The sequence below is a fragment of the Rhinatrema bivittatum genome, chromosome 1 (assembly GCF_901001135.1).
Source record: "Rhinatrema bivittatum chromosome 1, aRhiBiv1.1, whole genome shotgun sequence".
Classification (NCBI taxonomy): Eukaryota; Metazoa; Chordata; class Amphibia; order Gymnophiona; family Rhinatrematidae; genus Rhinatrema; species Rhinatrema bivittatum.
In genome coordinates this window covers 297272253-297296238 of record NC_042615.1, presented here as the reverse complement: position 1 = coordinate 297296238, position 23986 = coordinate 297272253, and the positions used below count along the sequence as shown (strand labels likewise).

Below are 23986 nucleotides of genomic sequence, written 5' to 3'. Positions count from 1 at the left end.
GTGGTGAGTGGAGAAGCTAGGGTAGAATAATTGGCAATGAAGCTCCGGTAATAATTAGTAAAGTCAAGGAAACATTGTAAGGCCCCTAGGCCTACTGGCTGGGGCCAGTCTCAGATCCCCTGGACTTTATCTGGATCCATGGAGAAACCTCAATCGGATATGATGTATCCCAAGAAGGGTAAGCGATTTCGCTCAGAGGCACTTTTCTAACTTGGCATAAAGATGGTTTTCTCTTAGATGTTGGAGGACAATCCAAACATGATCTCGATGGGATTCTAGGTCTTTGGAAAAGATAAGGATGTCGTCAAGATATACGACTATGAATGAGTATAAGAGGTCTCGGAGTATTTCGTTCATAAGGCGTTGAAAGACCGCTGGGGCATTGCCTAGCCCAAAGGGCATCATGGTGTATCCATAGTGACCATCCCTCGTGTTGAATGCGGTTTTCCAGATATCTTCAGGTCGGATGCGTACCAGATAGTACGGACCCCTCAGATCCAACTTGGTGAAGATCCGTGCCCATTGAAGGCAGTCGAACAGCTCGCTGATAAGGGGCAGGGGGTATCGGTCTTTGCGGGTTATGGCGTTGAACCCTCTGTAGTTAATACAAGGGTGTAAGCCACCGTCCTTTTTCTTGACGAAGAAAAAGCCCGCTCCAGCAGGAGAATCAGAGGGACGAATGAACCCTTTTTCTAGGTTCTCTTTTACATACTCAGACATGGCTAGAGTTTCTGGGTGAGACAATGGATAAGTTCTGCCCTTGGGAGGCATAGTGCCCGGCAGGAGTTCTATGGGGCAATTGAACTTGCGTAACAGAGGCAACATACTGAGTAGGCAAACCAGATAAAGTGGTAGACTTCAGACCAGAGACTACTGGAGATACTTGACGTAGACATGTCTTCTGGCATTTGGAGCCCCACTGCACCAACTGCAGGGAATGCCAATCAAACTGGGGTCGTGGGACTGGAGCCAGGGCAGCCCCAGGATAAGTGAATGTGTAGAATGTTTTAACACATAGAAGGACATCTTTTCCTCATGGAGAGTACCCACGGTAAGACGGACAGCCACTATTCGATGGGTGATGAGCACTGGAACTTGTTCTCCTTGAATGGAGGCGATGCGGAGACTCACATCTAATGGCTGAAGAGGATTGTTTAGAAGCTTGACAATATCATCCATGATGAAGCTGCCACTTGCTCCTGTATTGACTAGAGCAATGGTGGCGAAAGAGAGGGCCTCTATTCCCAGAGAGACAGGAAGCAGGAGTTGGGGGCCGGTGACAGTAGTGCCTAAGCTCGGGACCCCCGACGGGCTGAGGCTTTGCAGTTTTCTGGTCGGGCCGGACATGACTGCCAAAGAAGTACGGAAGTGCCACAGTAAAGGCAAAGACCCTCCTTCCTCTGACGGAGATGTTCGGTCGGAGACAGTCGCCCACGGTTCACCATGGAAGAACGCGGTGCTGCTGGAGTCTTGGCTGAAGGGCTCTGGACACGCGTGGGGCGCGGTGTAGGAGAGCGGGAATCCTTTACTTCTAGGCGCCTTTGCCGAAGACGATGGCCGATCTTCCCGGTGAGGGAAATCAGGTCCTCTAGAGATGTGGGAGTCTCACGGACGGAGAGTTCATCTTTGAGAGCGCTGGAGAGTCCATCTAGGAAGATAGCTTGCAGACAATCTTCTTGCCACCTGAGCTCAGTAGCCAGGGTCCTGAACTCCACCGTATTCTTCATGGAGGTGGAGTAGATTATGGCTGGCTACAGCTTGGCGGCTTGGGTCTCTGAAGGTCTGCTTGAAGAGAGCAACAAACTCGGATAACTTGGAAAGTATGGGATCAGAGTATTCCCATAAGGGAGAGGCTCATGCAAGAGCCTTCCCTTCCAGGCGGGAAAGGATGAAGGTCACTTTAGAGGTTTCCTTCAGGAACAAGGAGGGTTGCAGTGCAAATTGCATGAAGCACTGATTGAGGAAGCCACGACAGGAGCGTGGGTCCCCATTGTATTGAGGAGGTGCAGGGAGTGTCAACGATGCTTTGGGTAGCATAGAGGCTGGTAGGCCCATGGGATTGGCCAGAGCTGTATCTCGCAGTTGTGAACAAAACTCTTCTACCGAATAGGCTAGCGATTCCAAAGCCCTGCGATGTTCTTGGACTGTGGCGGCCAAACCCGGTAGGGCCCTGGAGGCGGGAGACCTAGCCGACTCCACGGCCTTGGCAACCTGTTTCGCTCGGGGGTGGACCCTTGTCCTGGAGCAGTGGAGAATGGCTCACTGGTAGGGACCAGGAAGCACCTGCCTCCAGGGGGCGGAGCACTGGAGGAGACAGAGGCTAGGATGAGCTTCACCACTGGAACCCTGCGGTCTCCCCGGGTGGAGCCTGTAGGGACCCGGGCCGCTTGGACTTAGGTGGGCCTCGCAGGGTCTCCTGGAGAGGTAGTAGACAGGTGTGCCCATGGACAGCAAGGGAGCGTGGTCGGACATGAGGCTGTAGGTCTGATGGAGCAAGGAAGACAGAACAGCCTAGGCGATGATAAGGCAAGGGACAGAGCCAGAATCAGAAGACGTGGTCGATGGCAGCCGAGGTCAGAATCCGAGGATCAGTCCGAGGAGTACTCAACAAGGCAGGGGTCAGATTCTGGAGGTCAGACGAGGTCACAAGGCAGGCAGAGATCAGGATCCAGGCAGCAGACAGAATGGTCAAAGACTAGGCCGAGGTCAGTACCAAAGAGACAGTCTGAGGGTATTACCTGGGGAGATGGAACAATAGGACACTGGAACAGAAGGACGCTGGAACAAGGCTGGAACAAGACTGTGAACGCGGAGGCAAACTAGTACACTTACAGTGCCAACCCGATTGCCAAGGCAAGGAAGTGCAGGCAGGAACTTCCTTATATTGGGCATTCAATCAGGGCGCGCCGCGGAGCTGAGACCTGCCCCTGGCCCTACAAGAGACCGGGCGGAGTGCGCACGCACGCGCGTAGAGGCATGGCCAACACCACTGGAGACGCCGAACTCCGGCATGAGGCCTGGTGCGTAGTGGAAGGCCCGGCGATTGCTGCCGTGGGACACCAAGGCCTGGAGAAGCTCGCGGCTGCCACTGGGGAGGCCGACCCATGACCTGTAGAGGAGCCAACGAGGTGAGCAGGCCCGTGTGTGGGCCGGGCGCTGACAGGACGCGTTACAAGTTACATCAATAAGTAAGCAAAAGGGGGACCCATATTAGTTTTGAAATGCCTGTTCAAAAAGATGCATATTTAACGCTTTCTTAAATGTTTTTAATGACAAGCTGTGTGCATTGATTCTAGTAAATTGTTACATAGTCGTGAGCCAGCCACTGAAAAGGCTCTGTTCTTTGTGAGTTCGAGTCTTGCTACTTTCACATTTGGTACTTATAAAAAATTTTTGTCTGCAGATCACAATTGCCATGAGTGATTATAGATCTGAAGGGGTGAGGTTAGCCAGGTGGATGACTCATTATTTAGTAGCTTGTATATCAGAGTAATGATTTTGTATTTTGGCCTCCAAGTGAGTGGCAATCAATGAAGCTTTATAAATATGATAGTGATATGATCTCTCAGTCTGCTTCTTGTCAAAATTCTTGCTGCAGAGTTCTGAATAATTTGCAAGGGCCGTATGGTAGAAAATGGTAATCCAAGATATAGAAAATTGCAATAATCCAGTGAGTTTAATATCAGCACTTGAAATACAAATTGAAAATTCTATAGTTCTAACAAAGGTTTAAAAATTTTTAACAGATGCAATTTATAGAAGGATGTTCTTACATTAGATATATAGAAACATAGAAATGATGCCAGAAAAAGACCAATCGGCCCAACTAGTCTGCCCAGCAAGCTTCGACTCTTATTTTCCCATACTTATCTGTTTCACCAACCACCAACTTCAGCGCTCTTGTTGTTAACTGTTTGATTCAAACTTCCTGCCATCTCCTGTCATTGATGCAGAGAGTAATGTTGGAGTTGCATCAAAGATGAGCATAAGGCTTATGCTTGTGCACCCAGACTGCACAGATCGATGCCTTGTTGGATGATGTCTGAATGCAAATCCTGTTTTCCTCACTTCCCCCTACCGTTGAAGCAGACAGCAACGCTGTATATGCTTTCAATGTGATGTATCAGGGTTAATTGGTTTAGGGTATAACCGCCGTAATAAGCAGCTACCCCCACAATTGTTTACCAGATTGTGAAGTTCAGTCCTTGTTGGTTGTTGCCTGGATGTAAATCCTGTTTTCTACTTTTTTCCCCCTGCCATAGAAGCAGAGAGCAGCACTGTATATGTATTCAAAGTGATGTATCAGGCTTAATTGGTTTAGGGTAGTAACCGCCGTAATAAGCAAGCTATCCCCACGTTTATTTATTTACCCAGATTGTGAAGTTCAGTCCTTTTTGGTTGTTATCTGAATGCAAATACTCTTTTCCACATTTCCCCTTGCCGTTGAAGCAGAGAGCAATGTTGGTGTTGCATTAACCATGCAGGGGATTTTTTTTGAGTAAGGGTAGTAATCACCAGGTAGTAAACATTCCAGCAAGCCACCCCCATGGACGTACTCTTCATTCCCATCCTCTAGCCATTATGGATCCAAAGTGTTTATCCCACGCTGCTTTGAAATCTTTCACAGTTTTAGGCTTCACCACTTCCTCCAGAAGGGCATTCCAGGCATCTACCACCCTCTCCGTGAAGAAATACTTCCTGACATTGGTTCTGAGTCATCCTCCCTGGAGCTTCAAATCGTGACCACTAGTTCTATTGAATTTTTTCCATTGTAAAAGGTTTGATGTTACCATGAATCATTAAAACCTTTGAAATATCTGAAAGTCTGTATCATATCTCCTCTGCTCCTCCTCATAAGAACATAAGAAATTGCCATGCTGGGTCAGACCAAGGGTCCATCAAGCCCAGCATCCTGTTTCCAACAGAGGCCAAACCAGGCCACAAGAACCTGGCAATTACCCAAACACTAATTGCTACTGATGCTATTAATAGCAGTGGCTATTCCCTAAGTAAACTTGATTAATAGCCGTTAATGCACTTCTCCTCCAAGAACTAATCCAAACCTTTTTTGAACCCAGCTACACTAACTGCACTAACCACATCCTCTGACAATAAATTCCAGAGCTTTATTGTGCGTTGAGTGAAAAAGAATTTTCTCTGATTAGTCTTAAATGTGCTACTTGCTAACTTCATGGAATGCCCCCTAGTTCTTCTATTATTCGAAAGTGTAAATAACTGAGTCACATCTACTCGTTCAAGACCTCTCGTGATCTTAAAGATCTCTATCATATCCCCTCTCAGCCGTCTGTTCTCCAAGCTGAACAGCCCTAACCTCTTCAGCCTTTCCTCATAGGGAAGTTGTTCCATCCCATTTATCATTTTGGTTGCCCTTCTCTGTACCTTCTCCATCACAACTATATCTTTTTTGAGATGCGGCGACCAGAATTGTACACAATATTCAAGCTGCGGTCTCACCATGGAGCGATTATAGAGGCATTATGACATTTTCCATTTTATTAACCATTCCCTTCCTAATAATTCCTAATATTCTGTTTGCTTTTTTGACTGCTGCAGCACACTGAGCCGACAATTTTAAAGTATTATCCACTATGATGCCTAGATCTTTTTCCTGGGTGGTAGCTCCTAATATGGAACCTAACATCGTGTAACTACAGCAAGGATTATTTTTCCCTATGTGCAACACCTTGCACTTGTCCACATTAAATTCCATCTGCCATTTGGATGCCCAATCTTCCAGTCTTGCAAGGTCCTCCTGTAATGTATCACAGTCCGTTTGTGATTTAACTACTCTGAATAATTTTGTATCATCCGCAAATTTGATAACCTCACTCGTTGTATTCCTTTCCAGATGATTTATATATATATTGAAAAGCACTGGTCCACGTACAGATCCCTGAGGCACTCCACTGTTTACCCTTTTCCACTGAGAAAATTGACCATTTAATCCTACTCTCTGTTTCCTGTCTTTTAACCAGTTTGTAATCCACGAAAGGACATCGCCTCCTATCCCATGACTTTTTAGTTTTTGTAGAAGCCTCTCATGAGGGACTTTGTCAAACGCCTTCTGGAAATCCAAATACTCTACATCTACCGGTTCACCTTTATCCACATGTTTATTAACCCCTTCAAAAAAATGAAGATTTGTTAGGCAAGACTTCCCTTGGGTAAATCCATGTTGACTGTGTTCCATTAAATCATGTCTTTCTATATGCTCTACGATTTTTATCTTGAGAATAGTTTCCACTATTTTTCCCGGCACTGAAGTCAGGCTCACTGGTCTATAGTTACCCAGATTGCCCCTGGAGCCTTTTTTATGTATTGGGGTTACATTGGCCAGTCTTAAGATACAATGGATGATTTTAATGATAGGTTACAAATTTTATCTAATAGATCAGAAATTTCATTTTTGAGTTCCTACAGTACCCTAGGATGCTTACCATCCGGTCCAGGTGATTTTCTACTCTTTAGTTTGTCAATCTGGCCTACTACATCTTCCAGGTTCACAGTGATTTCGTTAAGTTCGTTTGACTCATCACCCCTGAAAACCATCTCCGGAACTGGTATCTCCCCAACATCCGCATTAGTAAACACGGAAGCAAAGAATTAATTTAGTCTTTCTGCATGTCCTTATCTTCCCTAAGAGCCTCTTTAATGGTCCAACCGACTACCTCACAGGTATCTTGCTTCGGATATATTTTAAAAAGTTTTTATGATGAGTTTTTGCCTCTATGGCCAACTTCATTTCAAATTCTCTTTTCGCCTGTCTTATCAATGTTTTACACTTAACTTGACAATGCTTATGTTCTATCCCATTTTCTTCAGATGGATCCTTCTTCCAATTTTTGAAGGATGTTTTTTTGGCTAAAATAGCCTCTTTCACCTCACCAGGGTGTACATATTTAGGTTCTTTAATCTCTCCTCATACGTGATTTTATGAAGACCATCCACCTTTTTGGTCGCCCTTCTTTGGACCGCCTCCATCCTGTCTCTGTCCCTTTGGAGATACGGTCTCCAGAACTGAACACAGTACTCCAGGTGGGGCATCACCAAGGCCCTGTACAAGGGGAACATCACTTCCATTCTCTTACTAGATATTCCTCTCTCAATGCAGCCCAGCATACTTCTGGCTTTAGCTATCGCCTTGTCACATTGTTTCGCCGACTTCAGATCGTTAGACACTATCACCCCAAGGTCTCTCTCCTGCTCCGTGCACATCAGTCCTTCACCTCCCATCAAATACAATTCTTCGGATTTCCACTCCCCATATGATTGACTCTGAACTTCTTGGCATTGAGAGATTGCAATCAGTTATTATATGCAGATTCCTAACAGTTTGCTTAATTGGAATTTGGTGATCTTGGAGAGTAAAGAAAGTTGGATAGGGGTGCGAAGGATTTTTTTTATTGTAGAGAATATGACTGCTTCTATTTTTGAGAGGTTCAGTTGTACTCTGTGATGCATTATCCTTTGTTTAACTGTATTAATACAAAGAGATGCTATGTCTAAAATGTTGGCGTATGGTATAAAAAACTGAATGATGTCAGCATAGATATTGTAATTGTTGTCACCAAGACAAGAAAGAAGTTTGCATAGTGGGGCAAAATATGTGTTGAAAAAAATGGATGAGGGCAAAACCTTACGCAACCTTAAGGATATTGGAAGTGGGTATGACCAGAAGTGGAAGTAGCCAAGGCAGTTATCCCGGAGCAATTCCCAGAAGGATTTGATAGGCCAATGAGGCAATGGGTTTGTCTGTACCCAAACCTTAACCTGGAGATGGCACTAGAGGTTGCTTATGCCTTTTACTAGGCGTAGATATTGCCTGAGTCCCATGACGTCAGGTGAAGCCATTCACCCAGAGTAAGGGGTGCTGAAATGCTAAGACCAGAGCCGTGTGGCTGTTGCATAGGCCGGATTCTGCTTGCCCGCCGCCTGCCCCGACCTCTGAACGTCTCTCAGATTCTGCCTGTCTGCCGCCCATCCTGACCTTGGCCTGTCTGACCTCTCCATTGCCTCATATCATGGGATCTTCTTCACCAGGAGCCCTCACCTAAGTCTTGCTGGCCTCGGCACCCAAGGGTTCAACCCACAGGGAATGAGGGCTGTATAGGTGAAGGTCCAGTTTGGGTTCCTGCTTCGACCAGTTCCGCCTGTCAACAGTGGGGATCTGCGGGGGCCTCCCATACAGGTAGTGACAACCCCGCCTTGGCTAAGGGCCCACACCCCGGCTGGCAACAGCTAACAGTGGCAAACCTTAGACCAAGGGCATGATATATTACAAGAGGAAAAATTTGATTCCAAAAAATTGTATCACCTATTACATGAGGGAATCATTACAATACAAAAAAACTCATCTTCTAAATTAAATAATTAATTAATGAAAACAAACTTATTAAAATATATCACAGGCATTAAATATGCACCTTTTCAAACAGGCATTTCAAAACTAATATAGGTCCCCTTTTTGCTTATTTATTGATATAACTGTCTGTTTCTAGTCATTTGAACCAGTTCTCACATTTGTTTATGATTGTATCTGTAAAATTGTGTAAACTGCTGTAAACCTTTAAACGGAACATGCGGGTTAAAAGTATTTTTAAATAAATAAATTAAGCCTGTAAAAGAAGCTACGAAGGCTTTTCCCAAATTAGAGGATTCCCTGTTGAAAGTGTTGCCAATATGCTTCTTGGGTAAACCCCGCTCTCTCAAGGATGACTGCTTTGACTTCCGTGTAGTTGGCCATCCATCTGGAGGGGCGGCTTGAAAGGCAATCTGACTGCTGTCAGTAGGTTACCCAGTTAAGTAATCCATGTATCTTCTGGCCAGCCTGCCAGCTGAGCTGTTCTTTCAAAGTTCCTCAGAAAGCAATCGGGGTCTTCTCACTGGTTATCTTGAGTATTAATTTTGACAAGGGAGGTGGTCATGGCGGTTTGTACTGCTTGGGCTATCTGGGTTAGCAACAGTTATTGGGTAGTCTGTTCTTGCCGTGCTTGCTGCTGAGTGATCTGATTCATCATCACAGTCTGTAGTTGCTGCTATCCTACTGCAAGGACCTACAGTGTTTGTTCCATTTTTTCTTTTCTAAAGCACTGAACTATTCAGGCAAACAACAGAACTTCACATTTCTCTAGAAATCAGATTGTCATAAATTGCAGGAGGACCTTGTGAGTCTGGAAAATTGGGCATCCAAATGGCAGATGAAATTTAATGTGGATAAGTGCAAGATGATGCATAAAGGGAAAAATAACCCATGTTATAGTTAGGTTCTATATGAGGAGCTACCACCCAGGAAAGAGATCTAGGCATCATAGTGAATAAGACAATGAAATCATCGGCTCAGTGTGCTGCAGCAGTCAAGAAAGCAAACAGAATGTTAGGAATTATTAGGAAAGGAATGGTGAATAAAACAGAAAATGTCATAATGCCTCTATTTCTCCATGGTGAGACCACACCTTGAATACTGTGTACAATTCTGGTCACCACATCTCAAAAAAGATATAGTTGTGATGGAGAAGGTACAGAGAACGGCGACCAAAATAATAAAGGGGGTGGAACAGCTCCCCTATGAGGAAAGACTAAAGACGTTGGGACTGTTCAGTAGGGATGTGAATCGTTTTTCTGACGGATGAAAATATCATATGATATTTTCAAATCCGTCAAGTATCGGGGGGGTCCCCGAAAGCGATAAGAAAACCCCCACAAAATTTTTGTGCGGTTTTCTTATCGTTTTGGGGGGGAAAAAAAGGGCACACAGAAAAAAAAACCCCCAAACCCACCCCGAGCCTTTAAATCTAACTATTTAGAATCCCCAACCCTCCCGCCCCCCCCCCCCCAAAACTTTCCTAAAGTACCAGGTGGTCCAGCAGGTGTCCCGGGAGCGATCTCCCGCTCTCGGGTCGTCGGCTGTCACTAATCAAAATGGCGCCAATGGCCCTTTGCCCTTACCATGTGACAGGGGCCGGCCAGTGGCACCGATAGCCCCTGTCACATGGTAAGGGCAAAAGACCATTGGCGCCATTTTGTTTACTAGCAGCCGACAGCCCGAGAGCAGGAGATCGCTCCTGGGACCCCCGCTGGACCACCAGGTACTTTAGAAAGGTTTTGGGGGGTCGGGAGGGTGAGGAATTCTAAATAATTAGATTTAAAGGATTGGGGTGGGGGGTTTTTTTTCCGGCTCGGGACAGCCGAAAAAAAAAAAGCGGTCAGAATCGCTGGAAACGAAGATTTCCCGCGGTTCTATGAACAGGATACCGGAAACGATTCCGGAACTGATTTACATCTCTACTGTTCAGCTTGGAGAAGAGACAGCTAAGGGGACATATGATAGAGGTCTTTAAAATCATGAGAGATCTAGCATGGGTAGATGTGAATTGGTTGTTTACTCTCTCAGATAATAGAAGGATTAGGGGGCACTCCATGAAGTTAGCATGTAGTACATTTAATCGGAGAAAATTCTTTTTCACCCAACAATTAAACACTGGAATGTGGTTTTAGTGCAGTCAGTGTAGCTGGATTTAAAAAAGGTTTGGATAAGTTCTTGGAGGAGAAGTCCATTACCTGCTATTAATCAATTTGACTTAGAAAATAGCCAGTGCTATTACTAGCATCAGTAGCATGGGATATACTTAGTTTTTGGGTACTTGCCAGGTACTTGTAGCCTGGATTGGCCACTGTTGAAAACAGGATTCTGGGCTTGATCTGACCCAGTATGGCTTGGTCTGACCCAGTATGGCAATTTCTTATGTTCTAGGAAAAAAATCATCAGCGTGTTCGGCACTTACTAACTTAATAATCCCTAGCTGCTCAGGCAGGGCTTCTTCCCTTTGCCTGCTATAACTGGACTTCCAGCTGTTGGAACAGTCAGACCCCAGAAAAAGAGAAAAAGCGAAAAAAAAAATCACATGCCTGTCCTTCATGCTTAAACCAGAAAATCCCACTATTGCCACCATATGTGGTAACTTGTGAGTGGTCACAGCTTGGGAGAGAGCCTGGAGGACACAGAATCTGGACTCCTGCCAGTTCTCCACAAAATTCTTTATTCCCTGTATGTACCAGGATCAGTCCAGACCGTGGGTTGTCTCCCCCTTCCAGCAGATGTAGTCAGAGCAAAAACTGAGAGGGCGGTCCCTTATTAGCTAGTGCGCCCTCTACATTCCCTCAGTATTCCTCTGACTCCAGCAGATTCGGATTACACCTGCGGTTCTCCCTCTGACTTAGAAAGGCCTTTCTTTCTTCTTTCCTTGGATGGATCTTTAAAGAAAACCCCAGATATGTTAATAAAGCTCAGATAGGCTGAACTTGCAGACGGGGCTCCTGTTAGGAACATTACTGTCTTCCTGTCTCCTTCTTATTCCTGTATGCGGGGTAAGTTGTAATTTCTTTTTTCAGCCTTGTTCTGTTGCTGCCTAGGGTGTAAGCTGTGTTTCAGCCTCTCCCCCTTCTCTGGAGACCCACTGCCCTGAGACGCTTCCTCAGGTGCAGCTTTACGATCAGAGACGCGGCATTCCTCTGATCTAGGTTTCAGTTAGGTTCACTTCTGCAAGCTGGGTCACGAAGTTTATAGCAGCGTTGATTCTACTGTCCGCTGCTGGCAGCCTTCGGGGATTTTTCTTTGCTGCCTCCATGCCACGCTCAGCGCAATGCTCCGGGTGTGGGGAGCCGGGTCTCTGGCTCTCATTGGAAGGATTTTGCACCGGGTGCCTCTCCGGTGGGGAGGGCGGCAGGAGGCAGGCTGCGATTCGTGCCTGAAGGCGCTCCAGGTTGTGGAGGGGTCGGCCCCGTTCCCGTCGGACGCGGGAATGGTGGCCATTTTGTTTTCATCAAGCCCTACTCCTGCGCAGCCCAGCGATGAATTTCTCCTCGGCAAGGCTCCCTCCCCTCCGGTTCTCATCCCGGCTGCCCTGCCGGCGGCGATTTCACCGCGGGGGGATCCCCCTCCCCCCCCCTCTCCTTCAGGGCCTTTTTCGACTGAGTTTATTTTGCTTATGCATAGTGCTTATGTGGCTCGGCTGAGCCAGCAGCAGCAACAGCAGCAGCCAGATTCTGCTCTTTTCCCTCCTCCATCTAAAGTCCTCCGCTTGGATACTCCACCGGGTGCAGCTTGAATTCCCCAGGGATCGGGCCTTCTTTTAGGTCGGCTGGTTTCCCCGTCTACTCCACCTGCCCCTCAGCCTAGGGATCCCTTGGATGACACTGACATGGATGACCCTACCCCCTGGCTCAGGTGGAAGGTGATGACCCCCGGTTCCTATGACTTTTTCAGCGGGACAAGTTGGAATCCCTCATTTCCCATGTTCTGGAGGAACTAGACCTCAAGCCTCCCCTGGAGACTCCAGGGCCCAGTACTACCGCTAGGAAAGGGGATCCAGTTCTGGCAGGGCTTCGCCCACCAACGATGACGTTCCCGTTCCATCCTAGCCTCCTCCAGTTATTGTCCGGGGAATGGGACACTCCTGAGGCAAACTTGCGCATAGGCAGGGCCATGGACAAGCTCTATCCGCTCCTGGAGGAGTACCTGGAGCTCCTCAAGGTCCCCAAGGTGGATTCTTCAGTAACGGCGGTAACTAAGAGGACCACCATTCCAGTTACAGGAGGGACTGCACTGCGAGACTTGGACCACAAGCTCGAAGTCTATTTAAAACGGGTTTTCGAAGTTTCCGCCTTGGGATTTCGGGCGGCTGTGTGCAGTTCCCTGATGCAAAGAGCAGGACTCCACTGAGTCCAGCAACTGCTTAGTACCCAGGATCTTCCCCTGGAAGAAGCGCAACAGGCGGAACGCCTGGAGGCGGTTATTGCGTATGGGGCGGACGCCTTATATGATCTACTCTGGGTTCTGGTTCAGTCCATGGTATCCATGGTCTCGGCGAGATGTCTCCTCTGGCTGTGAAACTGGTCGGCAGATTCCTCCTCCAAAGCTCAACTGGGCTCTCTGCCCTTCAAGAGCAAGTTGCTGTTTGGAGACGAGTTGGAATAGTTGATTAAATCATTGGGAGAAAATAAAGTGCATAAGTTGCCGGAGGATCACCCGCGCACCCCGAGAGGCTTCAACTCCACTCGCTCCCATTTTCGAGGACAACGCCACTTCAGGCAGTTTCGTTCCACCTTCTCACAAACCACCTTCATCTAGGTCGCAGTCATGGTCGCATTCCTTTCAAGGCCATTGGCCCTCTCGAGATACCCTTCCCCAAGGATCCTCTGCTAAATCCTCCCAATGAAGTGTCGCCGGTCTGCTCTTCGATTCTCAGGATAGGGGGCCGCCTGTCCCTTTTTCTCGAGCAGTGGGCCAGAATAACTTCAGACCTTTGGGTCTTAAATACTCTACGACATGGTTATGCTTTAGAATTTGCTCGAGCCCTTCGCGACAGATTTGTCTTCTCTCCATGCGGCCCGTCCTGGAAACAGGATGCCGTTCGCCAGACTCTCGAGCGTCTTCTGGTGCTCGGAGCAATTCTGCTGGTGCCCATCCGGAAGCAAGGGCTCAGCCACTATTCTGTCTACTTCGTGGTGCCCAAAAAGGAAGGTTCCTTTTGTCCGATCCTCGACCTCAAGGTAGTCAACAAGGCCCTCCAGATCCCTCACTTCAGGATGGAGACCCTTCGCTCGGTTATAGCAGCGGTGCGCCATGGAGAGTTCCTCGCCTCATTGGATCTGTCGGAGGCTCATCTTCATATTCCAATCTGAAAGGACCATCAGCGGTTTCTGCGCTTCCGGATCTTGGGACAGCACTTTCAATTCCAGGCCCTGCCGTTCGGCCTGGCGACCGCGCATTTTCACCAAGGTCATGGTGGTGGTGGCAGTGGTTCTGCGGAAGGAGGGAGTCTTGGTCCACCCATATGTGGACGACTGGCTCATCCGGGCGAAGTCCAGGGTCCTGTGCCAGAGGGCGATCGACTGGGTGGTCAATTTTGCCAAGAGCCAGCTGACGCTGTCGCAATCTCTGGATTTTCTTGGGGCCCATTTCGATACCGAAGTAAGCCGGGTCTCGTTTCAGGTGGAACGCGCTCACTCGCTCCGAGCGCAGATATAGCGTTTTCAAGACCTTTCCCGTCCTACCGCTTGGGACTACTTGCAGGTTCTGGGAACCATGGCCTCCACTATCGATGTGGTACCGTGAGCCTTGGCTCATATGAGACTGTTGCAAAGGGCTTTGCTTTCCCGGTGGAAACCAATATCCTGGGAATTTTAGATGCCCCTGCCGCTTCCACCATCAGTCAGGGCCAGCCTATCCAGGTGGCTCCGTCTGGATCACTTGTTGCGGGGAGTGGAATTAGACATTCCGCAGTGGATGGTCATCACCATGGATGCCCACCTCTCCGGCTGAAGAGCGGTATGTGGCAGGCAGTTGGCACAGGGTTAGTGAACAATGGAACAATTGGCTTGGCCTATCAATCGCCTAGAGATGAGAGCAGTCCGCCTTGCGTTCAAACGTTTTTTTGCCCCTGGTACAGGGCCAGGCAGTTCGTATTCTCTAGGACAGCGCAACAACTGTAGCCTACATCAATCGGCAAGGGGGTACCAGGAGTCTCCACGTGTCGATGGAAACAGACATTCTCCTGCTGTGGGCGGAACTCCATCTCTCTTGCTTGGCGGCCTTGCACACTGTGGGAGTGGACAATGTTCAAGCAGACTTCTTGAGTCACCAGCACATCGATCCGGGGGAATGGGAACTGTCCGAGCAGGCTGCATCGCTGATCTTCCGGAGGTGGGGGCGTCCCCATCTAGATCTGTTGGCCACGCAGAAAAATGCGAAGGCCCCACGCTTCTTTAGTCGAAGACGAGAACACGGCGCAGAAGGCATGGATGCTCTGGTGTTACCTTGGCCACAGCACATTCTTCTTTATGCATTTCCACCCTGGCCGCTAGTGAGAAAGGTATTCCGGAGAATAGAGATCCACCAGGGACCCGTCCCTGATTCGCAGACCTCATCAATCTGGCGGTGGACGGTCCTCTGCGGCTGGGTCATCTACCGAATCTCCTGCGACTGGGTCCAGTATTTTTCGACCAGGTAGAACGCTTTTGTCTTGCGGCCTGGCTTTTGAGAGGCGCAGGCTGAGAAAGCGCGGATATCCGGATGTGGTTGTCTCTACTCTTCTAAAGGCTCGGAAACCTTCCACCTCGGTAGCCTATGTCAGGGTCTAGAAGATATTTGACTCATGGTGTGCGTCCGTGCACATTTCGCCCCACCAGACTTCTATAGCCCAGATACTGGCATTTTTACAGAGAGGTCTCGACATGGGCTTGGCGTTCAATTCCTTGCGACTCCAAGGTCAGCTCTCTGAGCCCTCTTACGGCACTTGGGTGGTACTTTGCTTTCCTCGCACCCAGATATTGTCCAGTTTCTCAAAGATGTGAAACATATCAAGCCTCTGCTCCGCAATTTGTGTCCTTTGTGGAGCTTCAACTTGGTGCTTCGGGCTCTAGGGAGCCCTCCTTTCGAGCCTTTAAGAGATGCCACACTCAAGGATCTCATGTTGAAGATGGTGTTCCTGGTATCCATTTGTTCGGCATGCCAGATCTTGGAGCTCCAGGCTTTGTCGTGCAGGGAGCCTCATCTCCATATCACGGACTTGGGAGTATCTTTGACCACAGTACCATCGTTTTTGCCGAAGGTAGTTTCCGCCTTTCATTTAAATCAGTCGGTGGAACTCCCATCTTTCTCTGCCGAGGAGCTGAGAGATCTGCAGCGACTTGATGTCAAGCACGTGCTCATGCGCTACTTGGCGGTTACTAATGAATTTTGTCTGTCGGACCATCTTTTTGTCCTCTGGAGTGGTCCCAAGAAGGGTCATAAGGCTTCCAAGACCTCTATTGCTCGCTGGCTCAAAGAGGCGATTTCGGTCGCCTATCTTGGCTCTGGTCAACGGCCTCGTCTGGGCATTAAGGCTCACTCTCTCCGAGCTCAAGCAGCTTCCTGGGCTGAATTCCAGGCTGTCTCACCACAGGAAATTTGTAGGGCGGCTTCTTGGAAGTCGTTGCACACCTTTGCTCGTCACTATCTGTTGAACCTTCAACCTCTGGTTTTGGGATCCTTTGGAGCTCAGGTCATTCGAGCTGGGTTTTCAGGGACCCACCCTACTTAGGGAAGCTTTGTTACATCCCACGGTCTGGACTGATCCTGGTACATACAGGGAAAAGACAATTATATCTTACCTGCTAATTTTCGTTCCTGTAGTACCATGGATCAGTCCAGACGCCCGCCCTTGGAGTTTTAGGGGTTTTTTGGGAACTTTTTCAGCTTGACTCCTTTTTCTGTCTTCTACCAGATATGTACCTGAATATGAGTTAATTTGCAAGTTTTCAGGGTTCCTTGTTTTTCAAACTGCAGTTGGTGGATTGTTACATCCACAGTTTCAATGGTTTATTAGATCCATCCAAGATGTTTTCTATTTGCTTGGATATTCTGTATACTGAGGGAATGTAGAGGGCGCACTAGCTAATAAGGGACCGCCCTCTCAGTTTTTGCTCTGACTCTATCTGCTGGAAGGGGGAGACAACCCACGGTCTGGACTGATCCATGGTACTACAGGAATGAAAATTAGCAGGTAAGATATAATTTTCTTTTTCTTTACACAAAGAAAAAAATGCATACAAAGACTGCTCACTTCAGCAGTAAGTGTAGTGATTAAACAAACTGTTTTGGCTAAGCTTAGCTTATGACTTCACTCTGGGGCCTTTCTAATCTTTCTGAGACCTGACTTCTTATCCCCGATGAAAGAAGACCCCTGGGGATAAGACCCCTCTGGGACCAGAATCCCTTGCTAGGCCATTTCTTAAGGAGGTCCGGGCTAGATAGCTGGGACTGGTCCTTTAAGTTGTTCTGGGGAAACTTTCTATACACTCCTTCACAAGAGGACCTACCCTGTTTCCCCGAAAATAAGACATCCCCCGAAAATAAGACCTAGTAGAGGTTTTGCTGAATTGCTAAATATAAGACCTCCCCCGAAAGTAAGACCTAGCAAAGTTTTTATTTGGGAACATGCCCGTCGCACAGAACACCAGAGCATGCAGCTGTGATTTTTTTACCCTGCAGGATTCACAGTTAGTTGTCATCACAAACCAGCATAACCAGACAAGTATTCAGAATATGATAAATGTTCATTTTTTTGTTCAACAATATATGTGAATTCTTCTTCATGGAAAAATAAGACATCCCCTGAAAATAAGGCTTAGTGCATCTTTGGTAGCAAAAATTAATATGACACTGTCTTATTTTCGGGGAAACACGGTAATTGTTTATGTTCAAAGTCATCAGTTACATAATGCACATATCTCCAATGATCAGGAAAAATCATAAGGCCATAGCTTCTGCAGGGCCAAAGAAGGTGATGCCCATAGTTCAAATGCAAACCGGAACCATTTCCACTCCAAACTGAAGAGATTCAAAAAAACAGAGAAATCTGTGAAATACTTCATGATCCTATATTCTGAGATGCCATGAAACTTCCTGAAGCTCATCACAATCATTTCCCTCTCTTGGACACTGACTTCCATCATCCAGGATCTGATCTTGCTTCGGATTGTCTATTACAGGGGAGGGTTGGAAAGACAAAACTAACCGCCCATATCCCAAGCGACATTTCTTCCACAGACTTCACTCGTGAGGTTATGCTTCTTATTTTAAAGGACAGAGCAAACAGAAATAGCTATCTGTAGTAGATATTTTCTTTTTTCAAGAAGTCAGAGATTTCCTTGGTCTCTACGCTACTTCAGTGTGATGGGAGAAAGATCATTATATATGGCTCTCCCATTTTAATGAGCCAAGAGGTCGCACACAAGTCATAACTGACTCCTTGATTGGGAAGTCATGGTAAGGAGCAATTATGTCTCTAGGTCAATTTCTTTGGGGCTCCCAACATGTAATGTGCTTGGTCCAGTAGAATTTCCTTATCAGTGTTAGGGGTCTTGCCTGAGGCCAATATTACTATGCTTATTTTTTTATTGTCTCAGCACAGTCAAAAACATCCTCAGATTTGGGGATTCCACGGAATTTCAAGTTGGAACACCTTGATGGATTTTAATCTATATCTTCTAGTTTATCTAAAATCTCCAAATTAGCTTTATTTATGTAAGCCTATCCTTGAGTGTATGCTAGGCATGGATGGGGGCCATAAAATATTTTAAGGTTTCTTCAGGGCTGGAACCACTCAAGCTAGCTATTACACAGTCCCTCTTTCCCCCAGGGTCGGGATCCTTTGTTGGTGGGGGGAAAGATTTACTTTCTGGGCCCAGAATGCTAAGGGTGACTTGGATGCACATTTCTTTGTCCCTGGAGAATGGTTTCTCTCATTCACTATATGTGTGCAGTGTGTGCCCAAAAACCACGCTGGAGTCACTGAGTTAGTGTCCAAATAAAAGTCTTTACTGATGGGCAATCAGATTGCAGAATGACAATGTAACAGAATCCTCTGCACCACAAATATCTGTCTCTTTTCTTACAGTCTTTTCCCTCTATCTGTGCATGATTCTCAAGACCAGGAAAAGTGAAGCATCCACCCTCCAGGGCTTGGATAAGTGGAGTTCCCAGGTGGGTAGGGTATCCATTAGCTGGGTGGAAAACTCCTTCCAAACTGGCAAAATGGTGAATACAGTCTGTTGCACAGAGAGTCCAATCTGCTCTCTCTCCAAGGGTGAAGACTCCTAATGGGTGTCCTCAGTGATCTCTACTTTGCTCTTACCCACAGTTAGTTGATGTTCTGTTTTTTCTCAGGTTTTTTTCTCTCTTTTTCTTTTTCAAATCACAGATAGGAAGGATCCCCTGGAAATAGACAGTTTGTCCTGCTGCAGTGCAGGAAGGATGGGGCAGCCAAAAATCTTCCTCCTGTATCTCAAACTGAAGTTCTTTCCCTTTCAACAAAATTCAACACTGGAGCTCCTCCTTGCAGCAGGTCACCACCTCTTGCTTCCTCGTTGAGTATATGGAGGGGCAGGTCTTCCTAACCTGGGCAGCCCCAGACACAGGGTTCCCCATGCCCTAAATCCAGGTTGTATCCATGAGATCACAAGGCTCCTACCACAAAAAAAGTATCACAACCCAAAAAAATCAACCCAGAGAGAAAATTCCAACCAGCCAATGAGTGGACTGGACGTAATACCCTCCCGACCCTGATCAAGATCCCCAGGCAGGATGTGCCTGATTCCTCTGTTTGGGCCCAAAAAAACAACACAGGAAAAGCTCTTCACTGTGTCTTAACTCCAAGCAAACCATAAGGGACTGCCCCAGACTCTCTGGAGAGAGCTTCTGAAAAAACCTTTCAGGGGTCAGCCATTCCAGCACCTTCAAATAGAGGGGCTGCATTTGAATGGGTAACCTCCAGTATTCATTAACCTATACTGCTCTGACTAAACTAAGGGTTCACCCAGGGCTTAATTGTAACACCTGGAGGGTCCATTACATTTATATCCAGCAGAGAATTCTGCGGCTGAGAGATTGAGTCAGGATGATCCTCAAGTTTAGTTTCAGCCTCCCTTTTGCCAATTTCAGTAATGCCACCTCTGAAGTCAATCACCATACTTAGAACTTCCTCCTTCATTGAGGCGATATCGTTCTTTAAATACTGGAACCACGCCAGCAATTCAGTCCATGGATCACCTTCAGCTCCACCTAGACCAACTAAGACTATTTGAAGATCTGTACCTCTACGGCCGCAGCTACCATTTTCTTTGAGTCCTTGACTGTGGTGCTGCTACCCAAGTAAGAAGTCTTTGAAGTCAACTGTTTTCTGCCGGTAATACATCAAAACAGGTGCCTAACAACTAAAGTGAGCTGCCAGAGAGACCAGAAAGGAAAATCAAGGGCTAAAATAGAAAAATTTCAATACTTGGGAAGCTTGGGCTGCAAGCGGCCATCCTGGTTGGTGACATCACTTCTTCCATCTTTCAAGCTTTTACCATCAAAACTAGCGCTGCTGTATTTTGGACCACCTGCAAAGATTTATGAGTAGTTGCTGGTAGTCTATATGTATTGAATTACAATAATCAAGACCTGTCCATATTAAGACTTGAAGGACTGTCCTTCACGGCAGCCTTGCAGTATAACACATATATGTATGTAATGTTTAGTCATGTGCCAGAAAAAGCATTTTAGCCAACCTTGCTTCAGGAATTCTCTCTTTTCTTTGGGGTCTACCAATAGTTTCTCCTTAGAAAAGTAAAATTAATTATATACAGTAATATACAGTTACTAGGTCTTATCACAGAAGAGTAATTTGTTTACCTGTGCTCACTGGTGATTTGAAGTACAGAATGCCTGCCAGCAAATACATTTGTCAGTTGCACATGAAGTTGTACAAAAGAGAAACAAATACAAATTAATGAAAAGAATAGGTCAGCAGACTCTAGGGATTTATTTTTTTTAACAATTCCTAAAATGCTGCTTCTGTTATAGATTTGCAATAATAATAGCGTGTCAAGTAGATGTCTTTACAGCTCACCTCTCTCCCTTTCTCTTAGGTATTGTATTTGCACCATATGGCCCAATATGGAGGCAGCAGAGGAAGTTCTCCCATTCAGCCCTGCGCCACTTTGGACTAGGGAAACTCAGCCTAGAAGCCAAAATCATTGAAGAATTTAAGTATGTGAAGGCAGAAATGCTGAAACACGGAAGAGGCTCAGTCAACCCCTTCCCGATCATCAGCAATGCGGTGTCCAACATTATCTGCTCCATCAGTTTCGGCAAGCGCTTTGATTATGAGGACAGAGAGTTTAAGGCCTTGCTGAAATTAATGTCCCATGGAATGGAAATAGGTATGAATGGCCGTGCCCACCTTGTCAACCTCTGCTCCTGGCTGTACTATCTTCCTGTGAGACCTTTCAAGGAGTTGAAACAGGTGGTGACTGAAATCAGAAGCTTTCTGAAGAGGATAATTGCAGAGCACAGGGTGACCCTTGATGCAGGGAACCCAAGGGATTTCACTGACATGTATCTCTTGCATGTGGATGAAGAGAAGATGATGAACAGCAAGAGTAGCTTTAATGACGAGTACCTGTTGTACATCATAACTGATCTGTTTGTTGCAGGCACAGATACCACCACCAACACAATACTTTGGTCTCTTCTGTATATGTCACTGTATCCAGATGTGCAAGGTAAATAAAATGGGGAAAGAAAGAGGAAGCAGAAGGTTGGTAGTTTTGGGCAAGGAGGAGCTTGGTTTATTTTTAAACTTCTCAAGAGTTTATAATTGTAGAATTGAATATTTCAACATTGCATGAGAAAAAATATACCTGACCCTTTCTAAAAGATTTCCTCCGATATAAAGCTGTTGTACATTGGCTCCCAATTTCATGGAATTACATTATAATAAAGTCTATTTTTTTAGCAGCTCGGTAATATGCTCATAATCCTTGCCTCTCAGGAATAGTGAATCCTGTGTGCTTAACTGAAAATATCATAATTTTTTAACTTTTTTCCTTCTAAACATTTTGCAAGTTGTGATCTCTTACTGAACCAACAAAAGAATAATGTAAGGCTGATCAGATACATGAACTTTGACAACAGATAGGTCCCATCTTCAGATGTGAAACCCTAGGGGTGGAGTAGGAAAATACTAAGGATGTGAATCGTGTGCCCGATCGTCTTAACGATCGGGTTCGGCTAGAGGGGGAAAAAAATCTGATCGGTGGTGATGTGAATCGGAATAGTTTCCGATTCACATCGTTATTTTTTTTTTAGTAAGGCCCGACCCTTTAAAATTGACCCCTTACCTTCCCCCACCCTCCCGAACCCCCCCAAAACATTTTACGATTACCTGGTGGTCCAGTGGAGGTGTGGGGAATTTATGCTTAAAACAAAGATTAAAGACACGACTTTCCAATTATTTAACAGCTTACAAGTGAGGAAGACACATCAAAAGCAGGAGCTTTCAGATTAGTAGTTTAAATAGTCTGCTTACAAGATACAAAACTGTGCCAAACTTACTGACTGCCGCCTAAGAGCTATACCTGAACTCCGTCACCCTGTCCGACTGATTCACGTTAATATTTCTACCTCAGCTACCCTCCTTCTCATTTCCCGCCTCCTCCTACATCCCTGTCCCCTGCATCCCATCCCATCCATGTCCTCCTCATCCACCCTCTCTGATTTCCTCCTCCCATGCCCTTCCCGCTTATATCCCTTTCTCATGCTAATAGTTCTTAGTTAGACATATCTTTACATGTTAAAAGTTAATAATTAGACTCCTTTGATTAATTGCTTTATCTAAAAACACGAATTTCTCCTATATCATATCTCTGCCTACCCTCTTATATTTATCTCAGTTAGACATTAAACCATTGTAAAGCTTGTTGCTAAGTTATGTTACACTGTGAACCAAGGTGATGTTTCTAACGTGCCCCGGTATATAAAAATCCTTTAAATAAAATAAATAAAAATAAAAAAATGTTAGCTGTCAATCAATACAAGCCCGCCCAGATTATGATGGAAAGACTTCCCCAAAGTAGAATGTGCAATGACCGCACGGTGCATGGCCTGGGGAAAAGGAGGTGGGAAGTTTTCTTTCTGAGTTCCGAGTAGACTAATATGTCTCGCAGGGTCTGACCATGTTTGAACGTGAAATGAATCTGTTTTTAAAACACAGAGTGAGGTTATGAACAGGACCAATGTCAATGAATCAAAGAGCAATGTGTTGGCTTGCTGATTAGTAAGGGAGGACATAGGTAATAACAACATCATCTGCAGAGGAAGCTTTGGTAAAATGAAGATCCCGATTTAACTTAAAGTGCTTAGAGGAAACGTTTTATGATTTTAGTGGGATAACTGCAGTATTTATAAATAGTTATTTATTTATTTTATTTGGGTGTTTTATATACTGTAGTTCCAAAAGAAGATCACAACGGTTTACAAAATCAGTATTCATATACTTGGTTGACATTCACATTCTGGTTCAATGTTCATTCAGCGTTGTAGCAAATACATATTTTAGTGCATATTCATAACATCTACGTCAACATGACTGTAAATATAAATTCTCATTCTACTTTAATTTCACATTATGTCGTTCAGTGCATATTGTTCATTCTGCTATCATGATTTCTGTTAGTGGAAGTGTGGTTATCGGCATATTGGTAATTTATGCTAAATCATATTCATTTCTAAAAGGCCATGTTTTCAGTTCATGTTTGAAACTCTTTCTTTCTGTTATCAGACGTAATGATTCTGGAAGAGAGTTCCACAGCTTGGGGCTTGCTATGGAAAACATTTGGTTTCTTATTTGTGCTAAGTGTGTTTTCCATGTTGTAGGCATCTTTAGAAGTCCTTTGTTTTGTGATCTTAGGGGTCTCTGTGGTGTGTATGTTTGAAGTGTCACTTCAGTTAAGCACGGGTTAATGTTGTTGATGATATTAAAAATTAGAGTTAATAATTTATAATGAATTCTTTATTATACAGGAAGCAGGTGCAGAGCTATCAGTGAGGGGGTGATATGGTCAAATTTCCTTGTCCCTAGTAAGAGTCTGGCGGAGACATTTTGTAATAATTGTAGTGATTTTAATAGTCTTGAGGGTAGGCCTAATAATAGTGAGTTGCAGTAATCTAAGTTTGAGAATATTAGTGTTTGTAGAACAGTGCAGAAGTCTTGGGTTGTTAGTAATGGTTTCAGGCGATGTGATATTCTTAGCTTGGAGTATCCTATTTTAATTAATTTGCTTATATTCTTTTTCATTATTAAGTTTTCATCAGCTGTATTCCTAGGTCCCATACTTGATCTGAGGAAGTAATGTTAAAGATTCCTAGGTCTAGAAATGGAGGTTTGATTATCGTTTGAATTTCTCCTTAACAACACAATTTCAGGGTTTTTTTTGGGTTTAGTGTTTTAATTAAGAGAATTTATGTTGTAATGCTTTCATGTATGTTGACAGTCGACTGTGTTTTTTCAAGTATTTTGTCAAAGGGGATATAGAATTGAATATTGTCTGCATAAAGGAAGAAGTTGATTCCTAGATTTGCTAGTAGCGTACATAGAGGTAGCAG

At 45.6% G+C, this 23986-nt stretch overlaps 1 protein-coding gene across 2 annotated transcripts in view; it reads left to right on the top strand.

Moving 5' to 3' along the window:
- Window positions 1–23986, top strand: part of LOC115088467 (cytochrome P450 2U1) — a 79554-nt gene that overhangs the window by 13741 nt on the left and 41827 nt on the right. Inside the window, exons 2-3 of one of the 2 annotated variants that reach the window (XM_029596750.1) lie at window positions 20470–20763; window positions 21037–21105. In XM_029596750.1, coding sequence (XP_029452610.1) covers window positions 20470–20763; window positions 21037–21105 — 363 coding nt within the window. Of the gene's footprint in view, window positions 1–20469; window positions 21106–23986 lie in introns of both variants that reach the window. The other variant, XM_029596743.1, reaches the window with a different exon arrangement.